We start from the raw sequence: 14709 nt of genomic DNA, 5'->3' as shown, positions 1-14709 counted from the left end.
TGATTTAACATGCATTTTTCTGGGTTTGAGATAGCTTACTTAATTAAGGTCATGATGGCTCTTTGTTTATTGCTGAATACAGCTCCATGAAATGAAACAAATTATACCAGGGTCCCTACCTGCATGGGTTCATTCATTAAACTGGCAAGTTGAGAAGAATGTAACAAACCTGCATTCTACAGTTAACACTTAGTGGGTTTGTAGAGAATAACTAGGTAATGCTTTTAGTTTGATTCCTGAAAAGAAACCTTTGTGCATGTATGTGATTGCCTGTTTCCACAGTCTTTGCCAGGCTACAAAGTATTGTGGGAACAGTGATGTATGGGTATATACATTTACCCACAACCCACTTACAGATGTAACAATCATTATGGTAAACAATGTTTTAGTACCAAAGTTTAATCATGGGCTGGTTTTCACAGATTTGTCCAAGGCAGGCTAAATTAATACAGTTTTATCACGGTACTTTCTAGTCACAACAATCTAAAGGATCAATCAATAGTTTCAGGAAATCTCTTACCGTGTATGCCGCTGTTGCCATCTCCAGCATTATGGCCTGGGCACCAAGTTCCACCACACCGATGAGACCTAAAGAGTAATCGTAGTTTAATCGCAAATAAACCAATTACATAAAATTACTTTTCCCTTAGCTTTGATAAGATCTAGTTGTTGTAAGTGCTGTTCAATGGTGTACCTACAGGGGACGCACAGTGGCGACTCTAGAAACAATATATAGGGGGGCACACAAGATACCACAGTCAAACTGGGGGGGGGGGGCATTAATAATTTCCACCATTAAATCATACCACTGAAAATACATATATATATACCGTATTTGCTCGATTATAAGACGAGGTTTTTTTCAGAGCAAATGCTCTGAAAAATACCCCTCGTCTTATAATCGGGGTCGTCTTCTAATCAGACCTCAAATAGAGGTCTGATTAGGAGACTAAGATCCAGATCCCCCGCACCGCTGCAGGGGACCTGGATCCTCCTGTCGTCGCCCCCCCCCCCCCCACACTTACCGGTGCTTCCGGAGGTGAAGTTGGCAGCGGGGGTTTGTATGCGTCCGTCGCAAATACCTTCCCCGACTGTCAGAGATCAGAGTTCCAGAGTTCCTGATCTCTGACAGCCGGGGAAGGTATTTGCGGCGGACGCATACAAACCCCCGCTGCCAACTCCACCTCCTTCCGGCTGCCGCGGAATGAGACGTCAACCCGCTGCCCCGGCAATACAGCAGGAAATTGGAAGCACCGGTAAGTAAGTGTGTGTGTGTGTGTGTGTGTGTAGGGCATTTCTGGAATGCCTTACACCCCTATATGCCACTCTGGCACTTAGGGGGTTAAAAGGCATATTATGGGGCAGAGTGGCATATAGGGAGGTATAAGGCATTTCAGGAGGCAGAGTGGCGTTAAGGGGGCATTTAATAGTGCACTCTGCCTCCTGAAATGCCTTATACCTCCCTATATGCCACTCTGCCCCATAATATGCCTTTTAACCCCCTAAATGCCAGAGTGGCATATAGGGGTATAAGGCATTTCTGGAGGCAGAGTGCTCTATATAATGCCTTTTAACTCCCTTAATGCCACTCTGCCTCCTGGAATGCCTTATACCTCCCTATATGCCACTCTGCCCCATAATATGCATTTTAACCCCCTAAATGCCAGAATGGGATATAGGGGTATAAGGCATTTCTGGAGGCAGAGTGGCACATAGGGGGTCAAAAGGCATACCATGGGGCACAGTGGCATATAGAGGGTTAAAAGGCATATCATGGGCCACAGTGCCATATTGGTGTGGCAAGCCTGGGGGCAGATGTGCGTAACTGGGGGACAGGTTGGAAAATACAAGAAATAAAAACAAAAAAAAAATATTTTTCTCAATCATAGCTTTTATTAAAAAAAATAGTTTACATGAATTAACATTTACTGGTAAAACTTTTTTCCTTTAGGGTCGTCTTATATTCAGGCTTTTTCTTTTTTTCCTAAGTTAATATTCAGATTATGGGGGGTCGTCTTATAATCAGGGTCGTCTTATAATCGAGCAAATACGGTATATATATATATATATATATATATATATATATTGCCAAAAGTAATGTGCTATGGAATGATACTTTTGTTATTGGACTAACATAATACTTGATCATTCAACATGGGAAGCCTGAAGCCATTTTTAACTACATAATATATACTTATCTCTTTGAAGTAAAGACTATGATTGAAACATGATTTCAAAATTACAGCTGAACTGGCAGTTTCGTTAATATTAGACCCTGCTTCCGATATATATATAAATATGAGATCCTGCTGCTGATATATATATATAAATTTTAGCCCCTGCTGCCCATATATATTAATATTACCCCCAGTTGCCGATATATATTAATATTAGTCCCTGCTGCCGATATAGATTAATATTAGTCCCTGCTGCCGATATATATATATATATATATATATGTCTGATGGACAACGCATACATATATATATATAAATATTAGACCCTGCTGCCGATAGCAGGTATAGATCAACACATTAACACACAAACCCAGCTTTGCATGTATAGATCAATTGAAATTCACTTTTGATCTCAGCACTGACGGTTTATATCAAATAAACAGAATCAGACATACAAATCCTGTATTTGCAGGTATACATAAATAATGTATGGAAACATAGCATAGCAGATATGGATCTACAGAATAACACAAACCCAGCTTTGCAGGTATAGATCAATTGGAATTCACATAAAAACACGGCATTAAAGGTATATTTAAAACTCCCTAAATTACAGGCATAGATCACAGGTTGCACACCCCAAAGCCAGCCCTGGCGTCCACACTGCCCACATAGAACCTGACCAGCACCCAGATAACCCACATAAGATTTGCCATCTTTGTCCCCAAATAGCCCAGCACAAGTCAACTGTGCCCCCAAACAGCCTGGCCTGTGCCATCTTTGTCCCATATATACCCTGCCTGTGCCATCTTGGTCCCCAAGGCTCAAACATCCTGCTAGTGTCATCTTTTTGTCCTTCCACAATTATACATCTATGATACACACAACCACTTTTACAGTCACTCACTAATTCACACTTTCATTCAGACAATTCATCCACACATTAATTCATGCTCTCCCTCATTCAGACAATTCATCCACATATTAGCTCATGTTCTCCCTCATTCAGACAATTCATCCACATATTAACTCATGCTCTCCCTCATTCAGACAACTCATCCACATATAAACTCATGCTTTCCCTCATTCAGACAACTCATGCTCTCCCTCATTCAGACAATTCATCCACATATTAACTCATGCTCTCCCTCATTCAGACAACTCATCCACATATTAACTCATGCTCTCCCTCATTCAGACAACTCATGCTCTCCCTTATCACTTTCTACCCTCTCTCCCCCCTTTCTCACTATCTACCCCTTCGACCTCATCACTTTCTACCCCTCATCACTTTGTAACCCCTCTCCCTCCCCTTTCCCTACTCACTATCTACCCTCTCCGCCCTTTGTAGTTCTCTTAACCTTTAGGTCCAGCGACGGGAGCACAAGGCTTTATTCTTCCCGCTCTGCTGCGGTGCCCGCTGCTTCACTGCTGAGTGCCGAAATATGACTTCATATTCCTGCGCTCAGCATGAAATGCCGGCACCGCAACGGAAGTAGAGGCCTCGCGGAGGAGAATGGGGGGCACCGTGTGGTTGCTAGGCGCCCCTCTCGCTCCTCCGCATCCAAAAAAAAAAGCGTTTAAATACACGGGCTTTAAAGTTGCATTGCCATAATATATATATTATGTACATATATTAACCTCAAATATCATTGATATGTTTTTGAAAAGGACTGTGTAGGAAAAATCAGTTCTGATTTGCAGAAAGAACAGAGAAATTATGCGTTGTCTATCAGACTTCATCCATCAGACTTCCTGATATTAAAGCATAATTCATCACTTCAAAGAACACATTTATATATTGCTCCACGCTCCAATGGCAGTGTGCTTTATTCCACTCCAGCTGATGCTTGGCATTGTGCGTAGTGATCTGTGGCTAGTGTGCAACATACTTTTTATAGTTTGTAGATTCAGTAACCCACTCATAGTAGGTGGCCATTCAGTCACAGTGTGGGTCAGCCCATAAGACAGGTGGATTTGATGGTAAATTCACCTATACTACACAGGTGCCCCTAATTGCCCAATTCTTCTGATGCTGCTACAGAGCTACTCAACATTCTACCCTATTGCCTTTCTATCCCTCATTCCATTATTACAAAACTACAACTACATTGTTTGTTAGGAAACTAAATGTTTTCTGTAACTCGATGCTAAAAGCAAAATGGTCAATTGGCTATAAACTTGTCTAAATGTATTCTTGTTTAACAAAAAATGTTGTATGGATACTGACCTACTAAGAATCCTCCAATTTCAAAGCTCCACCATTCTATACACATCATTAGCATGCTGGGAATGGCCAGGTTTATGAAGGACCCCCATTCTTGGAGGCAATCTCTGGACCAGCCTGATAAAAAAATGTGGTTTTATATCACAGTTTTTTTTAACGGGTACAAATTAAGCATAAAGTATATTTTCACGGTTTTACATTTTTTAAAATCTGTTTGGTGATGGAAATTGTGACACAAAAACTTATTGGAGTAATTTGTTTGTAATATTGGGGAAAAACGGCTAGTGCAGTCTGTTCGGCTCAAGTAGTATATTTTGTAGAATATAGCTGGGTCCATTATTATATATTGCAGAGCTACATTGTATCTTTAATAATCACTCACCTGCCCATGTTTCCACGTGCAGTTTTTTCACATAAATATAGATGAACAGCACAAAACACATAGCAAACTGAGAAATTGCATTTGCCAAAGCTGAACCTCTGAAAGAAGAGCAACAGAAATAACCTTAGCAAGAATATATTGCCAACATTTCATACTATTATTAATAACATTTAACTTTGATGTTAATTTGTGCTGGAAATCACAAAACAAAAATTCAGAAAATAAAACTTTAAGTAATGGACCTGACCTTCAATTAGGCAATAAATAGTAGCAATCAGGGGCGTAACTAGAAACCTCAGGGCCCCGGTGCGAGAATCTGTTAAGGCCCCCCCCACCCATCTATCCCTTTCTCACTATCTCCCCTCTCCCTCCCTTACCCCACTTCTCACGATCTACCCTCTCCCTCCCTACCCCCCTTCTCACAATCTACCCTCTCCCTCCCTACCCCCCCTTCTCACGATCTACCCTCTCCCTCCCTACCCCCCTTCTCATGATCTACCCACTCCCTCCCTACCCCCCCTTCTCACAATCTACCCACTCCCTCCCTACCCCCCCTTCTCACGATCTACCCACTCCCTCCCTACCCCCCTTCTCATGATCTACCCACTCCCTCCCTACCCCCCTTCTCACGATCTACCCACTCGCTCCCTACCCCCCTTCTCACGATCTACCCACTCCCTCCCTACCCCCCTTCTCATGATCTACCCACTCCCTCCCTACCCCCCTTCTCACGATCTACCCACTCGCTCCCTACCCCCCTTCTCACGATCTACCCACTCCCTCCCTACCCCCCCTTCTCACGATCTACCCACTCCCCCCCTACCCCCTTCTCACGATCTACCCACTCCCTCCCTACCCCCCCTTCTCACGATCTACCCAATCCCTCCCTACCCCCCCTTCTCACGATCTACCCACTCCCTCCCTAACCCCCCTTCTCACGATCTACCCACTCCCTCCCTACCCCCCTTCTCACGATCTACCCACTCCCTCCCTCCCCCTTCTCACGATCTACCCACTCCCTCCCCCCCTTCTCACGATCTACCCACTCCCTCCCCCCCTTCTCACGATCTACCCACTCCCTCCCTACCCCTTCTCACGATCTACCCACTCCCTCCCTACCCCCTTTGTAGGTCCCTTTGACATCATATGCCGGCGGTCAGCGTGAAGCGCCGGCATCCGAGACAAATGCCTCACGCTCCCAACACTGCACTCTGGGCAACACTGAGGCAGGCGGCGGGGAGCAGAGGAGTCCTGGATTTCTGTCAGTCAGGGGGGCCCAAGAGGTGCCGAGCGGTCGTTTTCAGCAACCGCTCGGCACCCCTTGGGCCCCCCTGACTGGCAGAACTCCAGGGCCCGGTCGCAGTCGCCACTGGTAGCAATCACTGCATATCTTTATGAATTGACCATTGGTAACAGGGATTACCAACCTTAATGCCTCAAAGCTCTCTATAGCATTAGAATAAATGGTGACCTTCTCCAAGGATCACAGGTCGGTACTAACCTGTTACGCTTCCTCTCAATTCCCAGACTAAGGGTATGATATCAGATGTTTTGTGTGAGCCTTAAACAATATCAAGTATATTTGAAGCATAACATTTTGGAAAATGGTGGCATTGAAGCATGGCCCTTTATAGTTCTTTTAGTTATTTAAATATAAAATTACTTACACTATTCCCATCTTTAGACCATACAGAAAGACAGCATTCACAGCAGCATTAATGATGTTTACAACAATGCCTGTAAACACTTGAGGCCATATTATACCCTTAAATAGACAAAATATTAATAAAATCAGGAAAATTAAATAAACAAAATGTATATATTATGAACATATATTAACCTGAAATCTCACTGATATGTTTTTAAAAGGACTGTGTATTTTCATTGGTCCATTGCTTTATTCCACTCCAGCTTACACTTGGCATTGCACAGTGATCTGCGGCTAGTGTGCAGCTGCTCACCAATTGAAACCCCAAAACCCTGCGCACAGCGCTTGCGCTGATGTTGCTTAAGTCAGTTTGGAACTCGGAAGTGAGTGATGCTACAGAGGACAGTTGATTTTTACAAGCTACTCACTTCAACACTTGACATCCCCACTCTGTGTGTGCGTGGTATAATGTAACAAAATACTTTACATTACTTTACTTTACATATCTTGTCTGCTACAGTTGCTAGAAGTTCTTAGATATTATGCAGTTGAACTACATTCACAATCTCTGGAAATTGTGTTACATTGTTTCTCCAGGCACTTGCTTGCCTATGCATCTTCTTTTAATGTGTTAATATTTTTGTGTGGTTTTGTAATGATTTTTCTGCAATTTTTATCATGGACACTGGTTCATACTAATTTGACCAACAACTGTTACTTAAACCAGCTTTACTAGTGCAAATGGTCCCAAACTTTCAGCTGGAAAAATCCAAAACAATGATAACAATTAAAAACAATAAAAAGGCTACATGAACAAATCTAATGATGCTAAACGTAGGTTGGTAACAATTTATTTGATATTCTTTCACAGAACTTGCACAGCCTTAGAGTAAAACTAAACCTTTGGGCATATGAGTATAAGGCCAACTACAAAATCTACAAGAACATGAACAACATGTAGACAATAAACAATTAAAGGCAATTAATGCAGATTTTTCTGCATTTATAAATACCTGATTTTGTAAATATCGTATCTCTAGCTGATAAATGAAGACAGCCTGAAATAAAAAAGGAAAAATGTTCTGCAATATCTATAAACATAAACTGAATATTTTCCCACTGTGTGACTTGAACTGAAGATGAAGAAGCTAGCACAATCTAAGCAGTATCTCAAACAGACACTGTCACCACTGGTCTTCTTTCCTTAAAGTAAAATGGTACAGGTTTTTCAAGTTAACCAAAGTAATTGACTGTTGACCTGATAGGGCCATATTATTAATGTAGTGCTGCAAGCTGATGTGCTCTTGAATATTTTAGCATGACAACCAACCCACATTTTATTATATTCCAGGGATTTTTGTAAGAGACCTCAGACGTACTACACACCCTGTCGATGTTGACAGCAAAGCATCTGATGCGCTGATCAAATGCTCTGCCATTAGGCCACAGGTCCACGAAAGGGTTTCAGCCTCTCTACACTTAATAAATACAACAAAAACATGGCTTAAGTGTACACACTGATTATAAGAGTAAATAGCCACTTACAGGAAGTGCTGGGATAAAAATCATCACATATTTCTGTGTTAACCTAGAAGAAAATCAAAACGTTATCCTGACTAATTTTATTCTTTCCATGAAGAAAAACACACTAAGACATTAAACTGGAAACATATCTGTTTCTACAGACTAGTCAAAAATACTTTGCACCAGAACAGACCAAATATTGCCTGTCATTAATTACTAGTTTGCCTTTTACCATAAAATGTTTCCCATTGTTTTGGGGTCACTTAGTTGTTTTCATGGAAAACAAAGACATTTCTCGCTGTTTAACATAATTCCAAAGGGTTTTCTAATGATCAATTAGCCTTTTAAACTTAAACTTGGTTTGAAATACAGGAGTGATGGTTGCTGATAAAGAGCCTATGAAGATATTCCAAAAATCAGCTGTTTCCATCTATTATAGCCATTTACAACATTAACAACGTCTGCAATATATTTCTGATTCGTTTGATTTGATTTTAATGGACACAATTTGCTTTTGTTTCAAAAACAAAGAGATCTCTAAGTGCTTATCAGCCCAAATAATTAAAAGAAAGAAAATCAGATATTTTTGGAAAAGGCACCAATTCCCTTTACCAAATCTATCACATATATGTGTTTCTTAGTACATACAGAGTACACACACAGGCTTTGTTAGTAACAGTTAGTTACAGGTTTGAAACATATAAAACACATATTTTCACTTGGGACAACTTTTTTCTACCCTTGCTATCTATCGGGCTGGAGGTCACTATAGTTTTAGTCCACAAAGACCCAAATGTCTATTATTCTTTAAAATTAATATATTTTTAGGTATATGTGTGTGGTATGATTAATGGAAGGGAGCTATAATTTATCTAAAAGGGGCTTTGACAGGGGAATTAAATAACACAGACTGCCATAAAGAACAATCAAAAGATTGCTCCTGCATGCTAACAGGCTGATCTAGCTCCAGCATAAAGGCCCCTTTACTTATTTTTGAAGCTCTAAGTATGGTAGCTACAGTACATAATTGGTTCTGTACGGACCAAGACTAGCCATGTGGCACATCTGGTGAGCTGGTGGCTGATATGCGCTGCTGCGCCTTGCAAGAGTATAAACATGCTATGTATCATTTTACAGCAACCGCCCTCAACCTGCCAGGGCCACTTAGTCACCTGGAGCTGGTTCCATATACTAATTCTTGTATAAAGGCATGCGTGCTGAATGGTTACTCATCTGATTATAATCATTTTCTCCTGTCCAGAAGTATCTTGGGATTTTGCATTTCTATTTGAATTCTCATGTATGCTCTCAAGTGTCACGAGACAGCTGGTTGACACAGAGGAAAGTGCCGCCACTAGGGTTCTGAGATATATAGTTGCCACTTAAAGAACTTGAGATGTCCCATACGCATCATACAGCAGACTATGCAGCGGCTGTCCACTCTTGGTTGAGGATCTCGTACTTGTTTTGTACACTGTAGTTTAATATGCCAAACCACTTTTGATGTGCTTTGTTTGGAAATGTAATTGTACTCCTCTTTTAATGTAATTCTGGCTTTAAAGTGGGATTGGAGTTTGTAGTGTACTTTCATTGCCCTGTGCTGGGTTGCAGCGCTCACTAATGTCTCACTAATGTATGTAAATATTATGTTTCATTGGGGCTTCTCTTTTACCTTATATTGTACTTTTTTAATTTTGAAATCTTTTCAATACAAAAAGACTTTCTAACTCGAGTAACTAAACAATGCCAACATAGACTTCCATGCCGTAAAATGCGTTGAAGCCTTTGAAATTATGCACTTATTGCAGCAAAAACATTTGTGTAGACTGCTGATCAGCACCTGAACTGAGCAGGAGTCTTGCATGTTTAGCAACATGTTGAGAAAAGTTTCACATTTAACGTTAAATACCAACGCTGCCTCTGAGGAGAAGAGAAAGCTTCTGAACGGCAAGGATGGGAACTTTTAAGAAAAGTATTTTGTTTTCTGTTACTTTTACTATTTGGTTGGGCAATTAAGGTAAAATAGTGGTGGGGAATATTTTTTTGCTGCACTGTCTGCTCTAAATTAGGGATCTACAAACCTAATCTATGAAATGATCCATAAACAAGTAAAATGTAAAAGGTATAGCAAAAACTAAGATTTTTAGTTAAACAAAAGTTGGTCAGCTGTTTATTAGAAACTCTAATGGCATAAAAAGACAGCATTCCTTCTTCACATTCATCCTTTCATGTTTCCATAAGCACACTTAACAGAACAGGACAAGATCAATGAAAAAAGGTTATACATTCAGTGATATACACAACCGTTTGGAGTCACTTATTGTTTTTAAATGAAAAGCAAATTTTGTCCATTAAACATCCTTAAAGGCATACAGAGGCCCTTTACCAGCAACAATTACTCCTGTGTCCTAAAGGCTAATCCAAGTTTAAGTTTAAAAGACAAATTGATTGTTAGAAAACCCTTTTGCAATTATTTTACACAGCTAGAAATGCCCCATACTCCCATATTCCTTTAGCTTACCTTTCCTAGTCCCTCTTCTGCAATACTTTTACTAGTGTGGCTGGTCTATCCCTAACAACGGCACTTTTACCTATTGTGTAATACAACCCAACTCCCTCTAGACTGTAAGCTCGTTTGAACAGGGCCTGCCTTACCTGTTGTCTCTGTTAGTCAATTTGTTATGTTACATACTACTTGTTATGTCCTGTCTACCCATTGTACAGCGCTACGGAATTTGATGGCACTATATAAAACAATAAATATTAATAATAATATATATTCCTAAATTAAAATAACACACAGTGTTCCTTTGTGGTTATGCCTGAAATTTTAATTTTTTCATTGGATTTTGTAAAATGAAGGTACAAATGAGGTGTAATGAACCTGGAGATTTCAGGGTTCTGTCTGAGGAGCAGAAATATGTTTTCGGTGTTAATGAAGATGGCCCAGCAAGGAAAACAGAACAGCAACAGGATCAGGATCCCCCTCTGTATAATAATCCCAACACGTTTCATATTCTTACTGCCATATGTCTAAGAGAAGATGAAAAAATGAGCACACAAAGCCATTATGTTACACAACTGCATTGAAAAAGGAATCGTTCATTTTCACAAGCTCACAAGTTATGCATGGTGGTTACAAATGTATATGAAATCTCACAGCAAGCACATAATCATATTCTTTCAGGGACACTGCTTTGTCCTAGAAAGAGATTGTTTGGGACAAGGGACAGATCTGCTGATTCCAGACCAACCCTGACAATCTGGGGCATGTGGTTATCCTACTAAATATAGTTTTTAGTTTTGTTAGATGTGAGAGTGAAAGATCCACTTTAACCTAATGACATTATATTTAAAATATTCCAATAACTTCTGCACTCCACGGACTCAGCATATAATTCACAAACCCTGGTGCTGTATGCAAATAGTGTATATAAATCCAAATAAATAAGCACTCAAAGGGATTTCTTCAAATAATCAAAGAAGTGCTTTATTATCTTTATTTATCTTTACAATGGCTTTTGTAGTCTACATCAGGTAAAAATATCAGTTGAAAAGAGTAAACCTGTAGAACTATATTTTGACTAAAGAGGTGGTATTGCCACTGGAAGTCCTCTTAATAAAGTATTTTGTTTTAACCATACCTGAGATATGAGGGTATCACATGCAGAGGCCAAGCCTGATCCGATAGAAAATCCACAAACGTTTATGACCTAAACCAGAAAGTTACATTACAAATGACATTCCAAAATATTTGGCTAGGATGGTATGGTCCAACATTTAATTGTGGAAGAACACATGCCATTCAGAAGCAAGGAGCAAATATAGCAGGACCTAGTAAACAATGTATGTAATAAAACAGAATACATGTGATTTAAGGTAGAATTTTGTCTATAAGAACATGTCCACAATTGCCCTCATGTACTCCTAGCTGGACAAGTCGTTAGGCTGCAATCCTTGCCTCACAGCCTGCATTTCTACTCTTGTAGAGAATTCCTATCTCATAATTTTTAACGCATTAATATTCCACATTTTCTTTTGGTGTCAGACTTGTTATACCAGTTTTTTGTAAGCATAGGTTATATCAGAAAAAGTAAAAAATGAGGCCTTTTTTTTAAGTATAGAAGTGTAGACAAAGGGCTGCCAGATTATATACATACAGTAAACTGAATCACATAATGTTCTTTAAATCAGTCTTTAATAATTGGTCAAAATCCTGGGCATATGAGTTATGCAGTTAGATGCAAAGACAAAGCTCATGTAGTTACCTGAAAACTGGACTGGGAGTACAGGTATAGAGAGAACAGTCAGTAAAATGTGTCACACATTATAGTTATCATGCTGTATATGCCCGATAACACAACGTTCAACATGGCTATTCTGTGAATATTAATGAGTCACAGAATTTGCATTGTATATTGACCAAAAGGAAATTTACCTTATTGTTTTATAAAAACCCTCTAGCAGTGTTACAAATACTCTCTTTTGACATTCAATTTACTAATATATACAGTTTTATTTATCGATATCTTCCTTGTTATAAAAAAATGGGCACTATAACCTTAAAATTGTACTTTAAAACATGTAATCAAAGTCATTAAAATAACCAGTTAACAAATTAACACACTGTGTCTGGTGCCAAATGCTGCAAACACAAATATTCCCCCCAAATAACACAAGACGTGAACCAACACATAAAACAAGAAACATTCCGCACAAAGAAATGGACTTGAATAAAAAGAAATATTCCTAATTCCTAATATGTTTTGGAAAAGAAATCAAAATGACAAATTTGAGCCTTCTCGTCCTAGCCAGAAAGCCCACCTGCAGTAGAAGTAAATAAATGCTGCAGCCCTAAATAATTCACACCTTTTAACTTCAAGACATCACAAAATGGGGAGAAAAACAGAAAAAATGTTTCACATCCACATGCATAATCATAAACCTATTAAACCAACCATTTACTCCAGAGCGAGTGAAATACCCAACAGCTGTCACTGTTCTACATTAGAAAGACATGGTTTTTGAGATGTAACACAACATTTTACTAATTTCACTATTTATTTTCATAGAGTCTAAAAGCAAATTAGAAGAAAAGATGCAAACAATCAAGATTTTATGACCCATGACTCATGACATGGAGTTGTAAGTTAATTTGATTATTTATGAAGGGTTAAATTTTTAGGTAAAGTATAAGGTTAAAACTTTATAGGAATACATATTTGCAGAATGATATATTCTGTCGTGGCAAAATGGATCAGCAAAACCTAAGTCCATTTTATCATGAAAGCACATTTGTTTAAATATGCATGTAAATGTCTAAAAAGTTGAAAAAGAGGTCACTCTAAGACGTCTATTTGGTGTTTTCAGTAAATCTAGATAGAATTATAGAATTCTTAGTTATAGCCTTGACAATATAGAAATGATAATAAATACAGAGATTTATTTACAGAATAAATCTAGAGATAGATGTAGCCATGGCAGAACAAACGGGAAATAACATAATTCTCTGTGAAAGAGTGATACTTACAGCAACTGCAAGTATCACAGAGTCCAGCTCAATTTTGCCTAAATGTCCACAGAAAATAGAGCTCACTATATTCACCAGGAACACCATGACATTAGACAGGAACTGAAAAACATAAAGGAGGTTTAAGTAGTTTTAAAAAAAAATAAAATAAGTAAAAATAAATATATATTTAGATGTATACATATTGTGTCCCTGCGACTGCTTGAGGTTGTCTCACACGTGTGGTGTTACACCTTCTCACACCTGGGGTACTTGGACCACTGGACTACATGTATACAGAGAACACACACAAAGTGCTGAACTACTGAAAATATCTGTAAGAATATTTGTCATACATGATTCGTGTGCGGGCTGTGGTCACACATCTAGTATCTCCGCACTGCACACATTCTCTCCGTGTATTGCTGCTGGCAAATAGCTCTTGTAGAAGACAACACCATAAAATGTTGCTATACGGGCTTTACAGCAATCACATGGGAACAGAACAGACAGAACCGTCAGTCTGAATAAGTTAACATGACCTCGTAAACTGCCTTGCATTCTGTATAAATAATACTTTGAATATAAATAAACCAATATTCTGCATTAACCAATACAACACAAAGTCTACTACTCCCATTACCACAGGTCCAGCCATCGCACATAACTCCTTCACTTCACCCGCGAATCCAGCAGGCAGAAGTCGGAGAAGACACCGGGGAAGCCAGCTAGACTTTCCTCTCAGAGGCGAGCTCTCCGCTGGCCGCTCCGCTCCGCTTTTGGACTCCACTCCGGTCATTGCGCCTTACTCCGCGGACCCAGCGCAGTGTGTGCCAGTGTCAATCATCCCCGCTATATGTGTGACAGCGGCAGACCCGCCCATTGAATACAGTCTGAGGAGATCAGCAGGACTACAGCCTGGAGGGCGGGTGGTTACAGAATGTAGCGACCTGCAGGTCAGGCTTTAGTTTTTATACCTCCCAACACAAGAGAGACACTTTTTTTTCTAAGTGGTGCACCTGAATTTTTTTGTGACCCATTGAAAGGTATACAAGTAAGCAGGACATGGAAGAACTATAAATTATGTGTGAAGAAGTACCATAGCCTTGCCAACAATGAAGTACATAGTAAATTCTTAAATATGCATTCTTTACATTAAAAGAGAAAAAAGCACCATGCCCCACTAGTAACAAGTGCTTCCTTTGAATATACACCATTAACTACAACTGTCTGTCTCCTGTC

General features: G+C 39.6%; 1 protein-coding gene across 1 annotated transcript in view; it reads right to left on the bottom strand.

Moving 5' to 3' along the window:
• Positions 1–14331, bottom strand: part of LOC128472882 (multidrug and toxin extrusion protein 2-like) — a 29278-nt gene extending 14947 nt beyond the window's left edge. Inside the window, exons 1-10 of the mRNA XM_053454855.1 lie at positions 14111–14331; positions 13489–13590; positions 11603–11671; positions 10843–10991; positions 7980–8022; positions 7448–7492; positions 6454–6551; positions 4787–4884; positions 4408–4521; positions 521–588 (exon numbers count right to left, since the gene is read on the bottom strand). Of these exons, the coding sequence (XP_053310830.1) occupies positions 521–588; positions 4408–4521; positions 4787–4884; positions 6454–6551; positions 7448–7492; positions 7980–8022; positions 10843–10991; positions 11603–11671; positions 13489–13590; positions 14111–14266 (942 nt within the window). The 5' untranslated portion in view covers positions 14267–14331. The remainder of the gene's footprint in view (positions 1–520; positions 589–4407; positions 4522–4786; positions 4885–6453; positions 6552–7447; positions 7493–7979; positions 8023–10842; positions 10992–11602; positions 11672–13488; positions 13591–14110) is intronic.
• Between the last annotated feature and the right edge of the window lie 378 nt (positions 14332–14709).

The sequence above is a fragment of the Spea bombifrons genome, chromosome 2 (assembly GCF_027358695.1).
Source record: "Spea bombifrons isolate aSpeBom1 chromosome 2, aSpeBom1.2.pri, whole genome shotgun sequence".
In the NCBI taxonomy this organism is placed as follows: Eukaryota; Metazoa; Chordata; class Amphibia; order Anura; family Pelobatidae; genus Spea; species Spea bombifrons.
Note: the sequence above shows the minus strand (reverse complement) of the source record. Positions and strands in the feature narration are given on the sequence as shown.